Source organism: Aquarana catesbeiana, linkage group LG06 (genome assembly GCF_042186555.1).
Source record: "Aquarana catesbeiana isolate 2022-GZ linkage group LG06, ASM4218655v1, whole genome shotgun sequence".
Lineage (NCBI taxonomy): Eukaryota > Metazoa > Chordata > Amphibia > Anura > Ranidae > Aquarana > Aquarana catesbeiana.
In genome coordinates, this window is record NC_133329.1 from 102352800 (window position 1) to 102375896 (window position 23097).

Here is a 23097-nt window from a genome sequence, read left to right on the forward strand (position 1 = left end):
TGAAAATGGTAATTTTGGATGCTAAAGAAAAACATAATTGTATTTATCCTGATGGTTGGAATTTTGATTTCTGTCCCTGTTGTATTCTGTTTTGCCCAGTAGGTGGTACCATTTATAAATCCAGAGAGGTTTTAGTTTCCAACTGTTCAACAAAAAAGTCAAGGTAACAATAAACTTGGTAATATAAAAGAGGGAGATAAAGATATTCTCCCGTGTACAGTTTATATGTACTTGTTTTTGGGGTTAACATAGAAACAGTTCAACTGAAAAACAATAAGTCTCTGGCTTAGGGTTTCCTGAGCTGAGCTTTCTTGAGAGGCTACTTTGCCTTCTGATTGAGTAGATTTCAGTATGTATTATTTAGAGGCAGATCCATAGAAGGGTAATGAAGAAAGCATGTCATTTATGGCTAGTTTGCCATTGTTGTGGGATTTTTCCCGGTGTGGCTTTTTCCCATGCGTTATCTTTGCCTGAAGGCCCCATTTTTTCAAAAGTTTCAGGCCATCTTCCATATTGATGATGGTATATTCTTTTCCATCTCTTTCCAGCATTAGTTTCTTTCCAGCATTAGTTTTGTAGGGAAACCCCACTTATAGATGATTTTGTGATTACTAAGAATTTTAGTTATTGTATTAAGATTTTTGCGTGCTTGTATAGTTGCCTGTGAAAGATCCGAGTACAATATTATTCCAGAATATGGGTCAGGTAGTGGTGCGTTATGTCTTGCAAAATGCATAAGTTGCTCCTTCACTTCGAAAAAATTAATTTTTGCAATCACATCTCTGGGTAGCTTTTCTGGTATACGTTATGTTAGGTAGTCTATGTGCTCGGTCTATCATGAGCTCTTGATGTGGGATTTCAGGTAGTAGAGTAGATATCATCTCTTTTGGGAAGCTTTTCAGATCAGAAGGTTTAACATTCTCCGGAATACTTTGGAATTTTACATTGTTCCTTCTTGAACGATCTTCCAAATCAATTACCTTCAATTTGAGGTTTTTAATTTCATCTTCTAATTCAAAATGTGCATCTACCAGCTCATTGTGTGCATCCGTAAAATCGCACATTTTATTTTCCACATACTCCACTTGTTCTCCTAGTGCATCCATTTCTTTTTTGGATTGATTTATAAAACACTTCATATCATACTGCAGTGCTCCTCTTAGAGACATTATTATGTCCTTAATAGTTGTGTCAGAGACAGGCTGACCTGTAGTGGGTATAGCTGTAACTTGTGGACCATAGGGGTTTTGTTCCATTATAATAGCATTGTCATGTAGAATAGCACTTACATTCTCCTCAGATGAAGTGATTTTCCTCTTCTGCTTCAGAGGGCTGCTGGTGTCATCCTGGGAATGCAGAACTTTCCTTGCTAGTTCTGCTTGCGATACATTTCCTTCTACAGCATGTTCACCTTGCTGTAAGTAAGGTCTTTTGCACTATAAAGGGAATGTATAATATAGTACTCTGATAAATTGCAGCTAGATCTAAAGTGTATGAGTGCACTAAATTGGTATAAAATAAATAAGTGATCAGCGCAACTTGTAACGCCATCCAAATTAAAGATCTGCTGTTTTTTTCACTACTCTGTTGTAAGTTTCCACTTGGCTTTTAAATAAATCAATCAGTTTATACATTCTACACTATGGGAGATTCTTCTTAATCCCCTGTACATATCCGTTGGGAATGAACGTCCGTATGGACTAAGCCAGAGCCACCATCTAATATACAATACCTGGAGAGGGCCATCTACCATCACAACATCTTGGAAAGGTCTCCAGCTACACCCATCTCCACTGCTTTTCACTATCTATATGGAGGTAAGAGTCTAGTGAACACTGTGTGATACACACAAAGAGTAACACACCGGCGATTTTATTGAAGAGCACTTATTGAAGCACTGTCTGCACTTTGTTTTATCATAGACTTTATTTGTCTTCACTTCATGAACTATTGCAGCACCACTATTTGTTGTGTCAACAGTGTGATAAAGAGAGATTATACGGATTATTGCTACATTCATCTAGATCAATTACATGTGTCTCATTGATATATTGCATATACATAGGAATTCTATTATTGATATTTTTATATATATATATATATATATATATATATATATATATATATATTTTTTTTTTTTTTTTTTTTTTTTTTTTTTTTGCACTGAAATCATCTTATGTGCACAGATTCATATTTGTATTTTGCACAGCGCCATGAGCATTCATTGATTTATTTGAGCACAAGCTCATTCTCCCCGGGTGATCTCCGATGTCCCCTGTGCCTGTCTGTGCTCTCAGGGAAGCTTTAGGTCGCGGTGGGTTGCTTTAATGGGAACCTTTGTAGTAGAGCTCTCTCAAGCTGCTTCCATAAGCCTCTGTAGCCGGCCCCGTCCCCCCAGCATGGAGACTTTTAGCCCCAACTGCAGTAAACTGATCACTGAGTCGCCCGCTCGGCACCTCCTCCATTCATAAAAAAGCCTTGCATTCTTCTCACTGAATGCAAGGCCTTCTGTGATTGGAGGATTATAGATTGTGACATGTGCACCTTCAATCACAAAGCTAACTTATTTTGATTGTGCAGATGGCCAAAAATCATTTTTGGATATATTGCAGCTTTAATAGTTCATTCACACAATACACATTACCATTTATGTGGCTCCATTATGCAACACAGTTAAAATGAACAGACAAAAAGAAAGGTTTTCCTTTTCTACATAACCTATTCTCAGTACCTTAGACCTGTATAGTTCTTTTTATTATGTATTCCCATTCAAGCCTAAGGAATTGGATCCTTCAAAACTGCAGAGAAATGCATATGAAAATGTATGACAACAAGTATTCCAATATTTGTTATGTGAGAGCACATAATCAAGGGGCAATGACAATAGGTTTATAGATGCAAAGGGATACTTAAAATAGGGTGACCTACAGTTGGGGATATTTGGAAATCAGTGACACCAGTGAAATGTACTTGAATTGAACCATCCACATCAGTCCTTGCCCCAAAAGAGCTTACAATCTATAATCCCTATCACACAGCTCTAATGCACATATGTCAAACACAAGGCCCATGGGCCGAATCCAGCCCGCCAGGCCTTGTCATGTGGCCTTTGTACCCAATTTTGCAGCTGAAACGTGGCCAATGGAGTTCCACCACCTCCGGTTCTCACACTCCACTCCCCGCTGTCAGTTGTAAACACAGGAGCCTTCTACGTTTGCAAGGGATAGCTTTGCTCTCAGCGGCTCCAAGATCTAAATGATCCCTGCACGCACTCACGGCAGGGCAAGGACAGTTCTCCAGAAACTGCGGGAGAGAATGATCAACCTGCAATGGGGAGGCAGAGCCGCCTACACAGGAAGCTACCACAGCTGAAAATATGGGTAGAAGAACCAACTACTCAGGGTGGTACTAGAGACAAGCCAGGTAGGAGAGAGCAGAGATGTGAGGAAGCTTTGGGGGGCACTATGCATAGCGCACCTCTAAATCCTAGACTCTGTACACCCCTAAATTCTGCACTCTAAAGGTAGCGCACTCCTGAACTTTGCATGCCATGTACTCCTGAACTCTGCACACTGTATGCTGCATACTCCCGAACTCTGCACTTTCAACATAGCATACTCCTAAACTCTGCACTCTGTATGCAGCGTACTTCTGAACTTTGCACTATGTACAAAACACACTCCTGAACCCAGAGGCGTATCTAGTGAAAATGGCGCCTATGGCAAGCACTAAAACTGCGCCCTCGGTCAAAACTATTTTTATATCACTGTTTCCCTTACATCAGTGACCCCCTGCAGATTATTTTCAGCAGATGGCAGCGCAGGGCAGTGTGTCTTTGGCATGGAGCATGCACTGACCTAAGGTTTCTGGTGTAGTACAGGGCTGGGCAGGAATGGATCCTCTTCTGTTCCTGCCCCCCCTCCTTGCAGTATGTTTAAAATTTGTGGAAAAGGCACCTTTATGTCTCCATTGCCGAACAGTGTGCACCAGGTCAGCCAACCGCCTTGCCCCGCTCCGCCCCCCACCCGAGCCAAGCCGTGCCGAGCCGTCAGCCGACTGCCCGGCCTCTGCCCGAGTCATGCTGAGCCTAGCCGAGCCATCAGCGGACCGCCCCTCCCTCCGCCCGAGCCGATCTATCAGCGGACAACCCTGCCCTCCACCCGAGCCGATCTATCAGCGGACAACCCTGCCCTCCACCCGAGCCGATCTATCAGCGGACAACCCTGCCCTCCTTCCGAGTCGATCTGTCAGCAGACCGCCCCGCCCTCCACCCGAGCCATGCCGAGCCATCCCGAGCCATCCCGAGCCATCCCGAGCCATCCCCTCCACCAGAGCCGATCTGTCAGCGGACCTCCCCGTCCCCCCTCCCGAGCCGAGATTCAGGCAAACAAAGCGGCCTGGAGAGAGGAGGGGGGAGCGGGGACTCAGCAGCATGACAGAAAATCGACACAGGAGCTCACTCCCGTCTATTGACAATTCAGACATGAACGAGAGCAAAGCTCCTGGTTTTTTTTTTTGCACAAGCCTGACTTTGCACTCACGAGCGCCCCCTTCATATGGCGCCCATGGTACTTGCCATATGTGCCATAACCTGGATCCCTGTACGTAGTGCACTCCTCAACCCTGCAATCTGTACACAGCGCACTTCTGAACTCTACACTCTTTTTGCTGCACACTCCCCAGTACTCTTATGTATCTGAGTAGATACATAGTCTTACAGATACAACCAGCCCTTTGAGTGCAACCATAAAGCCCGTGATAAAACGAAGTTGGCACCCCTGCACTAAAGTATTTCTGCATGAAAGCCAGTTAACCCACCAGTGTTTTTGAGTTGTGGGAGGAAAATGAAGCAACCAAATTGGAGATACAGCATGTGGTACATGGCCCCAAAGTGAATTCTGGACTTAAATGCTGAAAGGCAGCAGCACTAACCACTAGTCACCTTACTGCCCATATCATAAAGGCCAGTTCCACCCAAGACTCAGATTTAATACCTGGCTTGTTCCACCCTTTAATTTTCGATATCTGTCAGAGAATTTATAGATGGGACTCTTCTATTGTCACCTCCAATAGTAACCATAGGCTAGTGTGCTGCCTGAGGTGTAATGAATTGACATATGGAATTTTCGTGGTACTAATTGCTTCAATTCCCTTCTATGCCCATAGGAAATGTAAGTGTGGAAATGGTCCAAAGGACTCTAGATAATAAACACATAGATCAACTAAAAGTCAAGAGTCAACTAGAATTAGGTGTTAGACATGGGGATCAAGTTGCATTAAATACAAGGACCAATGGAAACAGGAAGCATGCAAGGATACATACAGAGAGAGTAAAAAATAAAATTCTAATTTAACACATGTACATGGTACATAATAGCTGACCACAGCAATCATATGAAGTGATTTAACAATATGGGGAAGAGAGACAGGAAAATCATCTATAATGTAAACCCTTTTCACTGAGGTTTTCCAGTAAGTAGGAAAGATGGACTGACAAGTCACTTAATGACTCCCATCTGCTGTCATTTTCTGGGCTTCATTGGTTCATCAGATGTGTGAAATGTGCAGCGCTTTTCCTTCAAAGAAATAGCTAAGCTTATTATTCACTGGGTGACAGTTAAAGTGAGCGATCAGTATATAGGCAATTCATAATGATTCATTTTTGTTAAAGCTAATATGGGAATGTGATCTTTTTAATGTAAATGACATTATAGACATGATGTTAATGATGCAAAGATGTGCCCAAAAAAGTCAAAGAATTAGTCACCACTGTTTCATGTGGTCTCCCTGTAGGTGATGTTTCTATCCATTTCTTGTTTTTCATTATATTTGTGTGGACAGGACCACCAAGAGAGGATTACCATCGGGCCTCCTGTAGTGGGCCCGGCAGCAGGGAGATCGGTGCAGCAGGACGGGAGGACAATTACAGAACGATGCACTGTGTCTGTGTCTCTGCCTCCAGTAGCTGAAAGCTGGTTTCTCCCCCTCTCCCTCCTGCCAGCTTTTAGCTGCTGGAGGGAGAGACATTGCATCGTTCTGTAACTGTCGCTCCGTCCCGCTGCGCCAATCACGCTCCCTGTGCTGCCACACATCTGATTCTCCCACATGTGCCTGTTCCCCCTCCCCACCCCCTGCAGCGCTGCCAGCTTTCCTCTCTGGCTGCTGCAGGAACACAGGTGGAAAGAGAGTGAGGGAAGGGGCCAGTAAATAGGTAATTTACCGGTCCCTTCCTTTTCTGAATTAGACACAGTGAGTAATTGGTATGGATCGCTCCTGTGTCCATTGATAACTGAGCATAGTAAACTGTATTGCGATGCTTCAGTTTATGATTGAACAGGAGCTGATATCTCTTATTCATTCATCTTCAGTGCAACTGAGGCTACAGAGATAGGAATTGAAGAATCTGTGTATTCAATTCCTTTCTCTGTCTCAAAGGTGAGATATCAAGGGTCCCTTGAAATTTCATCCCCCCCCCCCCCCCAACAGCGTTAAACTTTTTTTTTTTTTAAAGAAATGTAAAAAATAAAATTGTAAAAAATATTTACATTGTTACAAAAAGGTTTCAATTTGAGAAATAATTTACATTTTTTAAAATTTTTGTAATGGGGGGGCTGTAAGGGCCTTGTGATTTCTAACAGCAGCCCTGTGTGTGGAGGCAGCCATCTTGGTAGGGGCAGGGCTATGCTTCCTCATGTCAGAGATGCGACTTTGATGACTGTTGACCTGATTACTGGTGTGGGGGGATATTCAATAAGCAGGGGTGATGGAGGAAGCACGGATTCACTGAATAGATAAAGCAGGGAGATTCTTGCACTCCAAATCCTCAGGTACAGCTTCCTCTCCAGCAAGGAAAACAGTGAGCAGCACAGTGGTGACATCAGCTGATCCCTGACACGAGCATGATAACACACAACGCTACTGGGGCTTTCATGCATATGTCCCTTGATTTTGATAATTAGGCACTGTGCACTTTCTCTCGAATGCTACAGTGGTTCAACAATTCTAATATAGAAATCAGGTGCCCCGTTTCTCCTTTTTCCCCCCTTCGGTCGGGGCACCTTTTTTCTGTGACCACTTGCAAGCCTCATGGGTCGGTCTTGCTTCCCCACTGAGGGTACAAGCAGGGATGACTTTCCAGCAGAATCCAGCACCGTAAGTGGGGGCATCTTCGGTTCTCTTTTTTATGCTCTTCTAATGAAGTCTCTGGATAAATGAGTTCACACGATATATAGGAAATTTAAGGACTCCCTGAGGAAGACCATGACCCAATAAGGTTGAAATGCATTGGGGTTTTTTCCAACATCGGATGATATAATCATGTTTAATATTGCAGGTAGCATTATTGGATGCATACCCCCCATAACAGTTGTTTTCATACATCACTAATTGTCTGATTTGTTATCCAATCCATCGTGTCTTCTATCATGTTAACCGGAGCTCATGTTTTAAACCTTTATAGCGTTAAAATCTATGTCCAGAGTATTGTGTTAATAAAATCCATTTTTTTATAGAAAACTACTTTTTTGATTTATATTTGAGCTATATTTGCTGCTAAAAAAACCCCATGGGGAACTTCCAATCTTTTTTGCCAATATATGTCGCGGGGTGTGCAGCCTTATCAGACTCTTTATAGGTGTCATCCTATGGGAAGTGAATAATAACCAATTTTTCTCGTAAAAAATAAAATATGATTTTGCAGCAAGTAAATAGATACCAGTTATGTCACGATTAAAAAAAAATTTGTGCGTCTGTTAAATGGCAACAAATTACGTTACTTAAAATTGTCAATAGAGGACATTTTAAAAGCCTTTACAGATTGTCAGTTTAGAGTTAAAGTAGAACGATTTTCATTTTGGATAGAGTAAGGAAGGATTATAACCCCTGTCAGTTTTTTTTTTTGCCAACCCATTGGGGGAGTTTTCCCTTCACTTCCTGCCCCATGGCCAAAACAGGAAGGGAGACGAAAACACTGCAAATTAAGGGAATCCCTTAGGGGAGGGTCACCAGAACTAGTGTCCCCATGGGAACATTTCCCCCACTATTACTTTTCTGGGGACAACCCAAAATTACGGATTTTCTTTTACTTTCATTTTCAGTGATAACAGTAAACAGGACAAATTGACGGGTGAATCTTTCTAACGGGGGCACAGACAGATGAAGGCTTCGTAGCCGAAACATGTTGGGTGGACCCTTCACGATTACCGCGATTGATCTTTTTTGAGCTGTTTGTGATCTTCCATCATGTGAGTGTTTTCTTTTATTATTTTAATAAATTGATGTTTTTAAATGATATCATGCCATGTGAGCTTTATTTCTCGCATGATATTTGAAACATCCGTTTGGCCTGTTGGACCGTTCGGGGACGTTTGAAGTTGTGGTGAGACCCCTCCCCTCATTGGAAGCTGAGAATATCTGACGATTCATCTTGCCAGACCTGGTGGTCAATAAGCCTTCCCAGACTTGTAAGACATAGGTCTTTTCAAGTCACCTGATTCTGGTAAGCCTCTTCTGATGCTTCGGTGATGGTCCCGCCACCTATTTAAACCCTCCATCCACCTGTGGTTCTTTATCTATTTATACATCTGCCAGAAGTGATCAATTCTGTTTACGTGGAAGCTTGGGAGTTTTATTTCCATTATTTTTCAAAACTTAAACCCTCATAGACTTTTGGTGGTGGTTTTCCATTCCACTAGTCACCATCAACACAAGTGTTAATTTCAATGGACTTTATTGGTTGATTTGTCACATATGTATGATCTTTTAGATCCACCTTATTATTTTCGTATTATAGATTTATAACATATACTATATCTTAAGTGTTACAATATTCACTGTATTTCAAGTGTTGCTTTGAATCACTCAGCGTTGGTTCTAAATTATTTTTGCCCTGCAAGGGATGGCTAGATTTTTTGTTCACTGTTTAGTCATGTAAGATTTATTATTTATATATACACATAGCGCTACACTATTATATATTATTCTTTATTCTAACCTGGGTCTAGAGGTGTGTTAGCTGCTAACTGTATAACATATTTCTTAGAACTTCCTGGCGCAGCGCTGTACTCATTCCCCTACAGACTGCAATAATCACTGCCAGGTGTTCTAATCCCTCTAAATGCTATCCAAAACTAAGTAAAATTAGTTTTGCCTTTAGTTATACTTAAAATGTGACCTATGGTGCTAGAATTGTTCTCAATCTGCTGTTTGAAATGTTACATCAAATGTATAGTACGATCACAGCTTACATATTTATGCTGGACTCAAGTGCAGACTTGCATTTTTGAGCGAGCACCGGGGATGCGGGTGCTGTAAATATTTTATTATTATTTCTATTTATTTTTTTTTTCATTTGCCTTTATTGCTTTTATAAAGGGTTGAACAAAGCCAATTGTGATAACTTTGGAGAGTGACGGGTACTCTTTATTGAGGCAACAGGGGTGTATTACATCCCTGATGTCTCCCCTGCCCTCCATGGCAGCTGATCAAACACAGATTGTGTTTGATCAGCTGCTTCCCAGGTCAGGGAATGACCGCTCTGAAGCCGGAAGTGATTAAATCCTTGTCATAGCATAGGAGATCAGGGAATGGCTGTCCCTTCTCCTCTGTGGGCAGCTGCACCAATTGCTTACTATGTTTCTAGGCTCATTGTTGGAATGGGAGAGCCTGGGAACGGTGGCAAGAGGGGGGCCTTCTAAACACTGTAAAAGTGATTGAGCGGTTGTAAAGCTGCCCGGATCACTTTTACAGAAAAGGTATTTAAGGTATTTAATTTTAAAAGGTATTTAAAAGGTATTTATTTAGGGAGCACACGACTATTTATTATCAATTGATTTTATTTTTATATAATTTGCAAACTGTTATTTACATATGAGCACAAGTCTCTTTTCCAGATTTACTATGTATTGATATTTATTTTCCATGGAATTTAAGTTACGCCTGATGGTTTTTGTATGAGTTTTACTGATAGATGAGCACAATCTTACATGATTGATTACTTTGATATTTATTTGGTGATAGCGCTGTTTACTCACATTTATTAGAATTAATGGTTTATGTAACATATAAATAGCTGCTGCACCTGGCTTCACTGTTTTATATATATATATATATAAAACAATCCCTCTGTGGCGCAAGTTTTTTTATTTAATCATTGGCTGCAGCCATGATCCTGGTATAACCGCTTGCTGTCCAGGACGTTTATATACGTATGCTGAGCAGAAAGCAGTTAAAGGCATTATAAACCTTCCTACCTGCACCTTGCATTTTTCATCTGCATGAGGTGTGCATTATCATGGTGTTATTTGTTGCTTTGTATGCACAGTCTAGTAATGGACGGAGGAGCACAGTGGAGCAGCGAGATGACACTGTCAACCTGAGCCTCCCTCAGCCCAAGCTGAGCCTGACAGCCCGGGCCAGCATGTCTGGGTTTTGGGTGATGTAATAACAGCTGCAGCAGCACAGTGTTGGTAAGTCAGTGTTGAGTGCCGACCAGACCGAGTGTGGTGACGGTGCCACTAACCTGTAAAATAAGTTAGGCATCACAACTACTTCTACACACTGATGCTCTAAGAGGGGGAGGGTTGAACCCCCATGACCCCTTCCTTATCTACGTCCCTGGTCTATAGTAGAGTGAATGTTTACATTCCAGTGTCAGAAATTTCAATTTTTGTTCAATCAAGAGGCATGCCACATGGCACAGCACAGGTTAATGCATGACCTTTGTAGTCAGAGGAGAACTAATATTTTCTGTGAAGAGACTACATATCCCACGGGTTTCTGCATCTAGTGAGAGCTACACAGTAATTAGATCAGACACAGCCTCTAGCAGGCAGAACAATTAACAGGGAGATCGCCATGCAGTCTTTCATTGCATTAGCACTCCCACATTTGTGATGTAACACAGAGGAAATGGGGTGACAGATTGTAAACCGGAACAAGAAATTGCCAAATAGGGACAAGCTAGGTGGATGAATACGTAGACATAGGGAAATCCATCAGCGATGATGCCACAAGCTGCAACTAGGGCTGCAACTAACGATTATTTTCATAATCGATTAGTTGGCCGATTATTGCCTCGATTAATCGATTAATCGGTTAATAACCTTTAAAAAAGTGTGGTGTATAATTTAGTTAATATGTAAAGTTTAAAAAAAGGCAATTTATTCCTAAATATCTTTATATGCAGGGTTAAATATAAATAACCAACTATATGGTTAGGGAGTAAAATCTTTAATCCTCTCTGAGAATAACAGACAGAAGAGATATACTCTATATACTATTAGAGGTTGAATCTGGTAAATATCATCAGACTCAGCGCAAATTTTTTATTGAAAGAAAAAAAAAATTCTAGACAGTTTTGCAGATTTTCAAACAGAACCGTAATATCACATGCTTTTCTGCAGCTTCTCCATTGAAGTATATTGAACCAAAAAAACACCCTTTCCAAATACGCAGCAGCTGAAAAAAACATATATATGAACGTTAAATGAACTGTAGTGCATTTATGCAAAAAGCACCAAAAAACACATGGGTGGGAACCAGGCCTAAGACATTTAGTAACATAACGGAGTTAAAAAAAAAATTTAAAATTAGCCCTTTGTTTTTTTACTGTGCAACATTGAAAGTAATATTTACAGTAAAGATTTTTTGCTCTTTTTGTACTATACAGGGCTAATTTTAGCTTTTTTAACTCCATTATGTTACTGGCTGATTAATCGATTATGAAAATAGTAATCGATTAACTTTATAATCGATTAGTTGTCGATTAATCGATTCGTTGTTTCGGCCCTAACTGCAACCACAACATGTGAGCTCATCATTACAAGATAAGGCAAACAAACAAGACAGGGAAGATAACTACACTGATACCTAGGTAAAACAACAAAAACATTTCAAAGTGAACAATGCCTTTAAATATTCCATAACACTTCCCTCCGAATACTGTGCTGTAGGTTATATACTCTAGCTTTTAGCTCTGCTACTGCTAACTATCACATGTTATCACACAGAAGTTATTCAAACCACTTGAACGTCAGAATTTCACCCTGTTCAATAAATGGGTAGACTTTTCGTAGTCGTGTCTAATGATGAGCAGCAAAATGTTTAATAGCTGCTCAGTCTGAGTAGTGCAGGATGGCTGTCATTACTCTTTCTGCTCTGCCCCTGCCTATGCAACACTGAGAGCAGTCTGACAGCCAAGGCGACACTCCTCAGTTCTCTTGGAAGACAGGCCATGCACAATACAACTTCAAAAACTTCTGCAAAAGGCGTTAGAAGTTTCAGTCCTGGAGCAGCTTACCCGCCTATAGGCACTTTTTAACCGCTTCCTGACCAGCCGCCGCAGTTATACTGCGGCAGGTTGGCTTCCCTGTGCGAGCCGTCGTAGCTATACATCGGCTCGCGGAGTAGGGATAGCAGGCACGCGCGCGTTCCCACTGCACAGTGGGGGTGCCGATGCTCGTGGCCGATGGTTGCGATGACCACCGGCCATGAGCGATCGCAAGCACGAAGGACAGAGCATGGAAGTGTGTGTGTAAACACACAAATCCGTGTTCTGTTCTGAGAGGAGTGACAGACGATCCCTCACTTCCTCTAGTCAGTCCACTCCTCCTTCAGTTAGAATCACCTCCCAGGGAACACGGTTAACCCCTTCACTGCCAGTGACATTTTTACAGTAATCAATAGACATGTGCACACTGAAATATTTCGTTTCAGAATTTCGTTTTCGTCCGAAAAATAAATTTAGTTACTCAATTTCGCTTTTCGTTAAAAATTGCATTCGTCCGAAAATCCAAATTAAGGTAGAATCTGTCATTGAAGGCTTATGGTGTCTGTCGAATGTTCAAAGAAGATTCGACGGAGCAGCTAAACTCTACGGCGCCGTATAGTTTACCTGCTCCGTCGAATCTTCTTAGAACTTTCAACAGACACCATAAGCCAAAGTACGTGTGTACTTAGTTCTAGCTATTTTACTGCTCCTCCTCTTTGGTTACAATCAGCCAATAACATTCATCATCATCATTATTTTTATTTATCTTTTCTCCCCTACGTCGAATCTTTTCTCCCCTACGTCGAATCTTTTCTCTCTATGTCGAATCTTTTCTCTCTATGTAGAATAATCTTGGACTAATAGAGTTAAGGTTAGGCACATTCGACCACAGGTTTGATGGACACAGATTGTTATTGTCATCATCATGTCGAATCTCCTATCGAACTGTTGTAGCAACGAAAACGAAAATAAAGCATTTGTTTATGTCGGATCTTTCGTTTTTCGGATCCTGCACTTTCGTTATCGCTTGTTAAAACAATGAAAATACCTGAAAATACCTGAAATTCGGACGAAAATGCATTTGGACAAAAACGAATGCACATGTCTAGTAATGAATGCATTCTTTATAGCACTGATCGCTGTATTAGTGCCAATGGTCCCAAAAATGTATCAAAATTGTCCGATGTGTCCGCCATAATGATGCAGTCACGATAAAAATTGCAGATCCCCGCCATTACTAGTAAAAAAAAAAAATTATAATAAAAATGCTATAAATCTATCCCCTATTTTGTAGAAGCTATAACTTTTGAGCAAACCAATCAATACACACTTATTGCGATTTTTTTTTTTACCAAAAATATGTAGAAGAATACATATCGGCCTAAACTGAGAAAAAATTAGCTTTTTTTTTTAAAAAAAAAATGGGGATATTTATTATAGCAAAAAGTACAAAATATTGTGTTTTTTTTCAAAATTGTCGCTCTTTTTTTGTTTATAGCACAAAAAAATAAAAACCGCAGAGGCGATCAAATACCACCAAAAGAAAGCTCTAAATTTTGTTTGGGTGCAACGTCGCACGACCGCGCAGTTGTTAGTTAAAGCGACGCAGTGCTGAATGGCAAAAAGTGCTCTGGTCAGGAAGGGGGTAAATCCTTCCAGGGCTGAAGTGGTTATAACGAGTATGTGCTGAAAACAGCTCATGTTTTCTAAAGGTGGGCATACACTGATTGAAATTCAGTTGGTTCAGCAGGAACAATGTGTGGCCATCCCCACTCAGCAGAAGTCAATTGTTGGATCGACATGGCCGAACAAAAAAATATAACTATGTATGGCTAGCTTAAGGTCCCTTTCACACAGGCCGAATCCGGGTTTTGCTCAGCAGGGGATCTGTACGCTTATGCTCTCCTCTATAGGCAGTCGCATGTAAATGGACTAGCTGTCTGTTTACACCCGACTGCCATCCAATCCGGCCAGACAGAGGGGAACGGATCCCCCTTTCCATTTGTGTTTGCTACATCGAATTGGAGGTAGCTGGGTGAAAATGGAAACAAGTCTGCTTACATCAGGCTATCCATACTGGAGAACAGAAGGTCTGATCGGGTCTGTCTGAAAAAACAATCAGGCGGACACCACCGGACCGCCCATGTGAAAGGGGCTTTACTCAGAAGGCAAAGTCAGTTTTTACACATTATGCACACTGAACGTTATAATAACATTAGAAACACGCCAGTAGCTTTGCAGTGAGTTTTTCAGTGTTTGTGCGCATTACCGTTTTTTTTTTTTTACCTGTGGGATCAAAAACTTTAACCACTTGCCGACCAGCTCGCGCACATTTACGTCGGTAGGTTGGCTCGTTCCTGCGAATCAACGTCGGCTCCTTTAGGAGCCATAGCAGACGCGTGCGCCCGCTGCACGGCAGGGGACACGTGGCCAGCGGCCGCGATGTCTGCCGGCCACCTGCGATCACGGGAACGAGAGCCGGAACAGGGATCTGTGTATGTAAACATACAAATCCCCGTTCTGAAAGGGGAGGAGAGACAGATCTGCCGTTCCTAGTAATTAGGAATAGCGATATGTCTCCTCCTCCAGTCAGTCCCCTCAGTTAGAAACACTCATGAGGGAACACAGTTAACCCCTTGATCGGCCCCTAGTGTTAACCCCTTCCCTGCCAGTGACATTTATACAGTAGTCAGTGGCTATTTTATCTTGGATCGCTGTATAAATGTCAATGGTCCCAAAAAAAGTGTCAAAAGCAGGGCTTTTTTCAGGGGGAACTTGGTGGAACTCAGTTCCACCACCTCTGGCTCAGACCCTTTGGTGCCTGCTCACCACAATCACTTGTAAACACAGTCTGGTTTCTGTGTTTACAAGTGACAGCTCTGCACTCTGTATGTAATGCAATCCTGGCATTTATTGCCCCTTTAAGACCCTCCTACAGTTTTCCTGAAATTTGACTGAACACACCCACTATTTGATGTGATCTGGAGGGTGTGTGTAGGGGGAGGGGTTTTGTGGGGCCGTGGTTAAGTTCCAGCACCTATTGTTTGAGAGAAAAAGCCCTGGTCAAAAGTGTCCGATTTGTCCGCTGCAATGTCGTAGTCCCGCTAAAAATCGCTGATCGCCGCCATTACTAGTAAAAAAAAAAAAAAATAATAATAATAAAAATGCCAAAAATCTATCCCCTATTTTGTAGACGCTATAACTTTTGCACAAACCAATCAACATACGCTTATTGCAATTTTTTACCAAAAAGATGTAGAAGAATATATATTGGCCTAAACTGATACAGAAATTTGTTTTTTTTTATTTTTTGTTTGGATATTTATTATAGCAAAACGTATAAAATGTTTTTTTTTTTTTTTTTCAAAATTGTCGCTCTTTGTTTATAGCGCAAAAAATAAAAACTGCAGAGTTGATTAAATACCACCAAAAGAAAGCTCTATTTGTGACAAAAAAGGACATCAATTTTATTTGGGTACAGCATCGCCCGACCGTGCAATTGTCAATTAAAACAACGCAGTGTGCAAAAAATGGCCTGGTCATTAAGGGGGAATATCTTCCGGGGATGAAGTGGTTAAAAACGCCAGTGAGCCGTCTTTTCGAGCGTTTATTGGCTTTTTTTGGAGTTAGAGCCTTTTTACAGCTGAAAAATTCCTTTCAGAACCCACTAGTTTTGGGGGAAGGGGTTTACAGCCAACAAACCCCCAGCCAAAAACAGTTGATAACGGCCTATGTGTGCATGGACACATAGGATAACATGCTGGAGAGTTTATTGACTGTAGAAAAAAAAACGTCTGAAGGCAAAAACAGCAGCTGTAAAAACGTCCAGTGTGGATGAGGCCTTAAAGTAAAGCCTAATATTGTTAAGCATGTCTTTACATGAAAAATAATTTATTGAGCCAAAGTATTTTTATTCAAATGTAAATAATCACTCAGCAGCAACAGAAAAACATATATACATAGAAACATCGAAGTGGAGTGTTTTTTGTTTTTTTTTTTTGTTTTTTTATTATACTTTTTGTAATAGATTTATGCTTGTCCCAAGAATGTTTAAATCTGCTTACAGTTGACTGACTCACAACCTTTTCTGAAAGTCTATTCCAAGGATCAACTACTTTTGCAGTAAAATGATGATCCTCTACAGGCCCCTTTAACACGGGAACTCTCTGCCAGCGTATTCGCCTGCTCAGCAGGGAATCTCTTCGCTGATCCCCGCTGGGTGGACAGATGACAGGTCTGCTTATGCAGAGCGGACATGGACACATCCCGCTTTTCTGTATGGGCAGTCTGTTTACACCCAACAGTCATCCCATCTGATAGACGAATGAGGAACGGATCCCCCATCCATTTGTTTTTAGCGGACTGATCAGATGTTGGCAGGTGTCAACGGACACATGTCCACTGACACGCACCACTCCATAGAGGGCAATGGATGGCCCAATCGGGTCCCTCTAAAAAATAGACAGGCAGACCTGATAGGTCCGTCCTCGGGAAAGGGGCCTAATGTTAGTTTTGAACTTGCCTCCTGCTAGTTTGAGGTCATGCTCCCCGTGTTCTTGATCTCATCTTCATACTGGAAATATTGCCCTCCTGAATCTTATTCACCCCCTTGATGTATTTAAAGTTTTCAATCATGTCTTCCCTTTCCATTCTTTCCTCCAGACTGTACTTATTAACTTCCTGCACTCTCTCCTGATGTGTTTTATCCTTCAGACCTTTTACCATTTTTGATGCCCATCTCTGGACTCGTTCTATCTTATCAATATCATTTTGTAAGTAAGGTCTCCAGAACTGGACATAGTTATCTAACAATTATTTAGATTAAATCTAAATAAAAAGATCTATATAGAGGAATCGGGTTGAAAAAAAGGGAAAAGAAACTGCGCATCGGTGGAGTGTACAAAACAATATCAAATAGAGCTGCGATTCCTCTATGTAACACAAACACAGTAAAGATCAAATAGGAAAAAGTTGAATTGCGCTAAAGAAGATTAGCGACCATATGTATTTCTGCTATTTGTGCGTTCCTTTGAATCTAGATCTTTATTACTAATATTTTTATAAAAAAAAATTTTTAAAACTTTTTATTTGTGTCAGCCACTGGATTTCACTAGCCGTGGTTATCGCAATTTATTCAATGACACGGATTTTAGCATACTCATTCAGTGGCTGGTTGGCACTTCTTTTTACCATATTACTGGAATACTTAACTCTTTATGAGTTCTATGGTTCCTAGACACATGACCCCATAGCCCACTTCCAGCCAGCAGAGTCATGTCACTTCAGGTAGAGGATCGTATCCCTATTGATTGCGTATGCACCTGCGCACTTAGCACCATTTAGTGTCTGGGATTTAGATCTATTGCGCAAGTCCGCCGATGGAGCGGAATTCAAAGCGAGGCTTGGTCAGGCTTTTGTGCTATAAAGGGAGGTGACAAGACGCGCCGCCCGTGATCCTGGATGAAGTAACTTTATTACAAAACGCCGCGTAGGGCGGAGCACGTGTTCGCATCACCTCCCACTGCTGCTGTTGATACCAGTAGGACGGGCTGTCTGTGAGCTTCCGGCTGGCGCTCCAGACCACATTAAGCGCTTACTATTGTCTACTAGCATGTGAGTTTATTTCTATTATTTATTTTATTAAAGTCAACGATTTTACACTATTTGGAGCCTTTCTATTTTTCATGTCATATCCATATTGCTGTGGGCTGATGTTCGAGTACCTGTCAGTGTGAATACTTCTATCACGGTACCAAGGTCCCTGATGTTTCATCCTAGCACAAGGCTTCTGGTCCATTGGTCGTGATCTGAATCATTATCTGTAAACTTTCTCTGATCTTCTGTAACGGGGGATCATGAGTTTCTGGTAAGTGGCCAGTCCTATTCATGATGGTGGAACAAGCACTTTGCCCTCTTACAGCAAGATTTTATGTCCATTTGAATTTTTTGATTTCTCATTTCTTCTATCACTTGGGTGATCCACTTTCTTTTTTTGTATATGGACTTTTTTTTATATATACATCATTGCATATCTGATGGAACACTATTTTGTTATTATGTTTTGAATTTTCATGTTTAATACACCAATAGGGATATTCACCTATTCTTCAATATTTGGATTGGTGACCATACGTATGGTCGCTAATCCTCTTTAGCACGATTCAACTTTTTCCTAGAGGAATCAGGACTTCTATTCTCCTGTTGGTGACCCCTCTAGTGATGCATCTTTGAACACATACAGTAAGTGAAAGTTATAATGACATCCTACTTTGGAAAAAAATAACACTTAAGCATAGGGGATGTGGTCAAAAACTTGAGAGAACATGGTATAGGTAGTTGAGCACTCGCAGTGTAGAATCTTCCAGATGAATTACTAACAGATGCCTCTTATGGAGTGTAAGCAGCATCACTACGAGGACGATCTTACATAAATGGTTAGGTTAATGGAAAGGTTCCCTGAAATGTAAATTCCTTAATGCACCCAACCATGACCTTTATTGCCTGTCAAACATAATGGCTGGACAGGAACGCAGCAATGCTATAGATGTCAACTAGGATGACCCCTAAATGTGTGTATTTTCATTAGTAAGTATTGCAACAGCAACAGAAGGTATTTAAACATCCAATCTTTAGGTATGCATATGCTTTGTATCTACTTTGCTTACTCCCCCTTGAATGGAGTCTATTAAAACCAAGGCCAAAGGCTGCCTTAATGGAAGTTTGCTGTTACTTATGGGATTCTGAGGGGGGTGCTAATAGTACTGGGGACAATGTTTTGTATTTAACTACAATTTTTAAATAGAAAGTGTTTACTCAAAAAAAAAAGTGATAAAAATTTAATAAGATTCTAAAATGTAACATGTATAAGGTCCCTGACTTGCACATAGGTTGCATTCTGTATACCACTAAACAAACTGAACATATCAGCCAGAGCTGTACTAAAAATACAATGCTAGGGATAATGATTTACCACTGCACATGGGTATGCCTATGAGGATCAGGTCATTCACAACCTGGTAGTGATCTGTGAATATCATCTGTAAACTAATTTGCAGTTAAAGCAGAGTTCCACCCAAAAATGGAATTACCGCTTTTCTGAATCCTCCCCCCCTCCGGTGTCACATTTGGCACCTTTCAGGGGGGGAGGGGGGAGCAGATACCTGGCTAATACAGGTATTTTGCTCCCACTTCTGGGCACAGATACCCGAGCCACCCGTGGGTATCTACACCACTTCCGGCGCCTTCTCCGTCCCCTCTGCTGTCTTCTGGAAGACACACAGGTCCCAGAAGACAGCAGAGACCAGTGGGATAGCGCAACGCGAGTCGCACATGCGCAGTAGGGAACCAGGAAGGCAGCACCCGACAGCCGAGGGATAGATTGTCTTCGGGTGCCGACATCGCGGGCACCCTGGACAGGTAAGTGTCCTTATTTTAAAAGTCAGCAGCTGCAGTATTTTATAGCTGCTGACTTAAAAAAAAAAAAATTGGCGGACCTCCGCTTTAAAGTAGAACTATAGGCAAAACTTTTATTTTTATTTTGAATAGAGCAAGGAAAAGTTATAACCTCTGTCAGATTTTTTTTTGCCACCTGTGTCCCATTGCGGAGATTTCCCTTCACTTCCTGTCTCCAGGTCACCAGAACTAATGTCCTCATTGGAAGATTTCCCCTCTATTACTTTTCTGGGGACAACTAAAAATTTGGGATTTTCTTTTACTTTCACTTTCAATGATAATGGTAAGTGAATATAGAGAGGGAGAATATAGAGCATATAGAGAGGGAGAGTCTCCTAACGGGGGCACAGACAGCAATAAAAACTGACACGTGTTCCAATCCCTCTCCACTCTATCGAAAACGAAAAAAAAAAGTTTTGCCTTTAGTTATATTTCCAAGTTTCAAGGTGAATAGACAAAATTATCCTTGGTTCTCATTGATAATGAGCTTTCATATAACAGGAAAGACGCACCTATATCACAGTTCTGGTAGAAACAAAAACAAGTTACATTTTTTTAACCACACGATCCCTTTAAGACAAATAATGGAAAGAAGCACACACACATGTTAAAGTAAAATGCCGACATACCATACATCCCATTGTGCACAACACTGGTGCCATACTGGGCTCTCCACAGGAATTGGTCCTTATCCTTACACACACGTGGATCTTCGGGACCCAGAAGCTCCAGGAGTTTGAGAACTGCATTGATTCTCTGCAGGCAGAGGACCAGGCAGGGGGCCGAGGTCAGGTAGTCACAGTGCGCCTGGCATGAAGCTTCATCCTACAAGGAGAGTACAAGATAATAACAGAAAATCTACATTATTGTGTTAGGTGGAAAAAAAAACATATCATCAATAATAATATTGCACTCAGTTGGGGATATTTGCTTCATAATGACAGTTCCTTGGATGTCTAGTAAAGGTTTATAGTCTAACGAGCAGGGCCCTCTGATTCCTCCTATATTCATTTGTATTGTAACTGTACTGTCGTACATGTTGTAAAGCACTGCACAAACTGTTGGCGCTATAAAAATCCTGTATTATAATAATAATAGTGTAAAGAATGAAAATTTAAAAACAAAAAAATAGTCAATAAAAAAATAAAATAAATTAAAAAAAAAAAAAAAAAAAAGAATGAAAACTTGGCTTCTGGAAAATACATACGATCCTGTTCAGATACACATAAGGGTGACAATAACATTTACAATTGCAGACCTACAGACTCTTTTGGATCCTGCACCAACATCACAATGCTTTCAAGTCATTGTATACTCTAATGCCCCATACACACGGTCGGATTTTCTGACGGAAAATGTGTGATAGGACCTTGTTGTCGGAAATTCCGACCGCTTGTAGGCTGCATCACACATTTTCCATCCGATTTTCCGACACACAAAGTTTGAGAGCAGGCTATAAAATTTTCCGACAACAAAATCCGTTGTCGGAATTTCCGATCACGTGTACACAAATCCGATTCACAAAGTGCCACGCATGCTCAGAATAAATAAAGAGATGAAAGCTATTGGCTACTGCCCTGTTTATAGTCCCGACGTACGTGTTTTACGTCACCGCGTTCAGAATGATCGGATTTTCCGACAACTTTGTGTGACCGTGTGTATGCAAGACAAGTTTGAGCCAACATCCGTCGGAAAAAATCCTAGGATTTTGTTGTCGGAATGTCCGATCAATGTCCGACCGTGTGTACAGGGCATAAGACTAGGCCTTTTCTGACACTTTTTGTTTATATGTAAAAATTTGTATTTTTTCTCGAAAATTACTTAAAACCCCCAAACATTATATACAGTATCTCACAAAAGTGAGTACACCCCTCACATTTTTGTAAATATTTGATTATATCTTTTCATGTGACAACACTGAAGAAATGACACTTTGCTACAATGTAAAGTAGTGAGTGTACAGCTTGTATAACAGTGTACATTTTCTGTCCCCTCAAAATAATTCAACACACAGACATTAATGTCTAAACCGCTGGCAAAAAAAGTGAGCACACCCCTAAGTGAAAATGTCCAAATTGGGCCCACAGTGTCAATATTTTGTGTGGCCACCATTATTCACAGGTTGCCACTGGAGTCCTCTTCCACTCCTCCATGACGACATCACGGAGCTGGTGGATGTTGGAGACCTTGCGCTCATCCACCTTCCGTTTGAGGATGCCCCACTGATGCTCAATAGAGTTTAAGTCTGGAGATATGCTTCGCCAGTCCATCACCTTTACCCTCAGCTTCTTTAGCAAGGCAGTAGTCATCTTGGAGGCGTGTTTGGGGTCGTTATCATGTTAGAATACTGCCCTGCGGCCCAGTTTCCGAAGGGAGGGGATCATGCTCTGCTTCAGTATATCACAGTACATGTTGGCATTCATGGTTCCCTCAATGAACTGTAGCTCTCCAGTCGCGGCAGCACTCATGCAGCCCCAGACCATGACACTCCCACCACCATGCTTGACTGTAGGCAAGACACACTTGTCTTTGTACTCCTCACCTGGTTGCCATGATACATGCTTGACACCATCTGAACCAAATAAGTTTATCTTGGTCTCATCAGACCACAGGACATGGTTCCAGTAATCCACGTCCTTAGTCTGCTTGTCTTCAGCAAACTTTTGCGGGCTTTCTTGCATATTATCTTTAGAAGAGGCTTCCTTCTGGGATGACAGCCATGCAGACCAATTTGATGCAGTGTGCGGCGTATAGTCTGAGCACTGACAGGCTGACCCCCACCCCTTCAACCTCTGCAGCAATGCTGGCAGCACTCATACATCTATTTCCCAAAGACAACCTCTGGATATGATGCTGAGCACGTGCACTCAACTTCTTTGGTCGACCATGGCGAGGCCTGTTCTGAGTGGAACCTGTCCTGTTAAACTGCTGTATGGTCTTGGCCACCGTGCTGCAGCTCAGTTTCAGGGTCTTGGCAATCTTCTTATAGCCTAGGCCATCTTTATGTAGAGCAACAAATCTTTTTTTCAGATCCTCAGTGAGTTCTTTGCCATGAGGTGACATGTTGAACTTCCAGTGACCAGTATGAGAGAGTGAGAGCGATAACGCCAAATTTAACACACCTGCTCCCCATTCACACCTGAGACCTTGTAACACTAACGAGTCACATGACACCGGGGAGGGAAAATGGCTAATTTGGCACAATTTGGACATTTTCACTTAGGGTGTACTTACTTTTGTTGCCACCGGTTTAGACATGAATGTCTGTGTGTTGAGTTATTTTGAGGGGACAGAAAATTTACACTGTTATACAAGCTGTACACTCACAACTTTATAATGTAGCAAAGTGCCATTTCTTCAGTGTTGTCACATGAAAA

At 41.5% G+C, this 23097-nt stretch overlaps 1 protein-coding gene across 1 annotated transcript in view; it reads right to left on the minus strand.

Annotated features, from left to right (window-relative positions):
- The window catches only part of LOC141148803 (dynein axonemal assembly factor 8-like), a 218919-nt gene that overhangs the window by 82870 nt on the left and 112952 nt on the right, over positions 1 to 23097 (minus strand). Inside the window, exon 25 of the mRNA XM_073636564.1 lies at positions 20350 to 20545. Coding sequence (XP_073492665.1) covers positions 20350 to 20545 — 196 coding nt within the window. The remainder of the gene's footprint in view (positions 1 to 20349; positions 20546 to 23097) is intronic.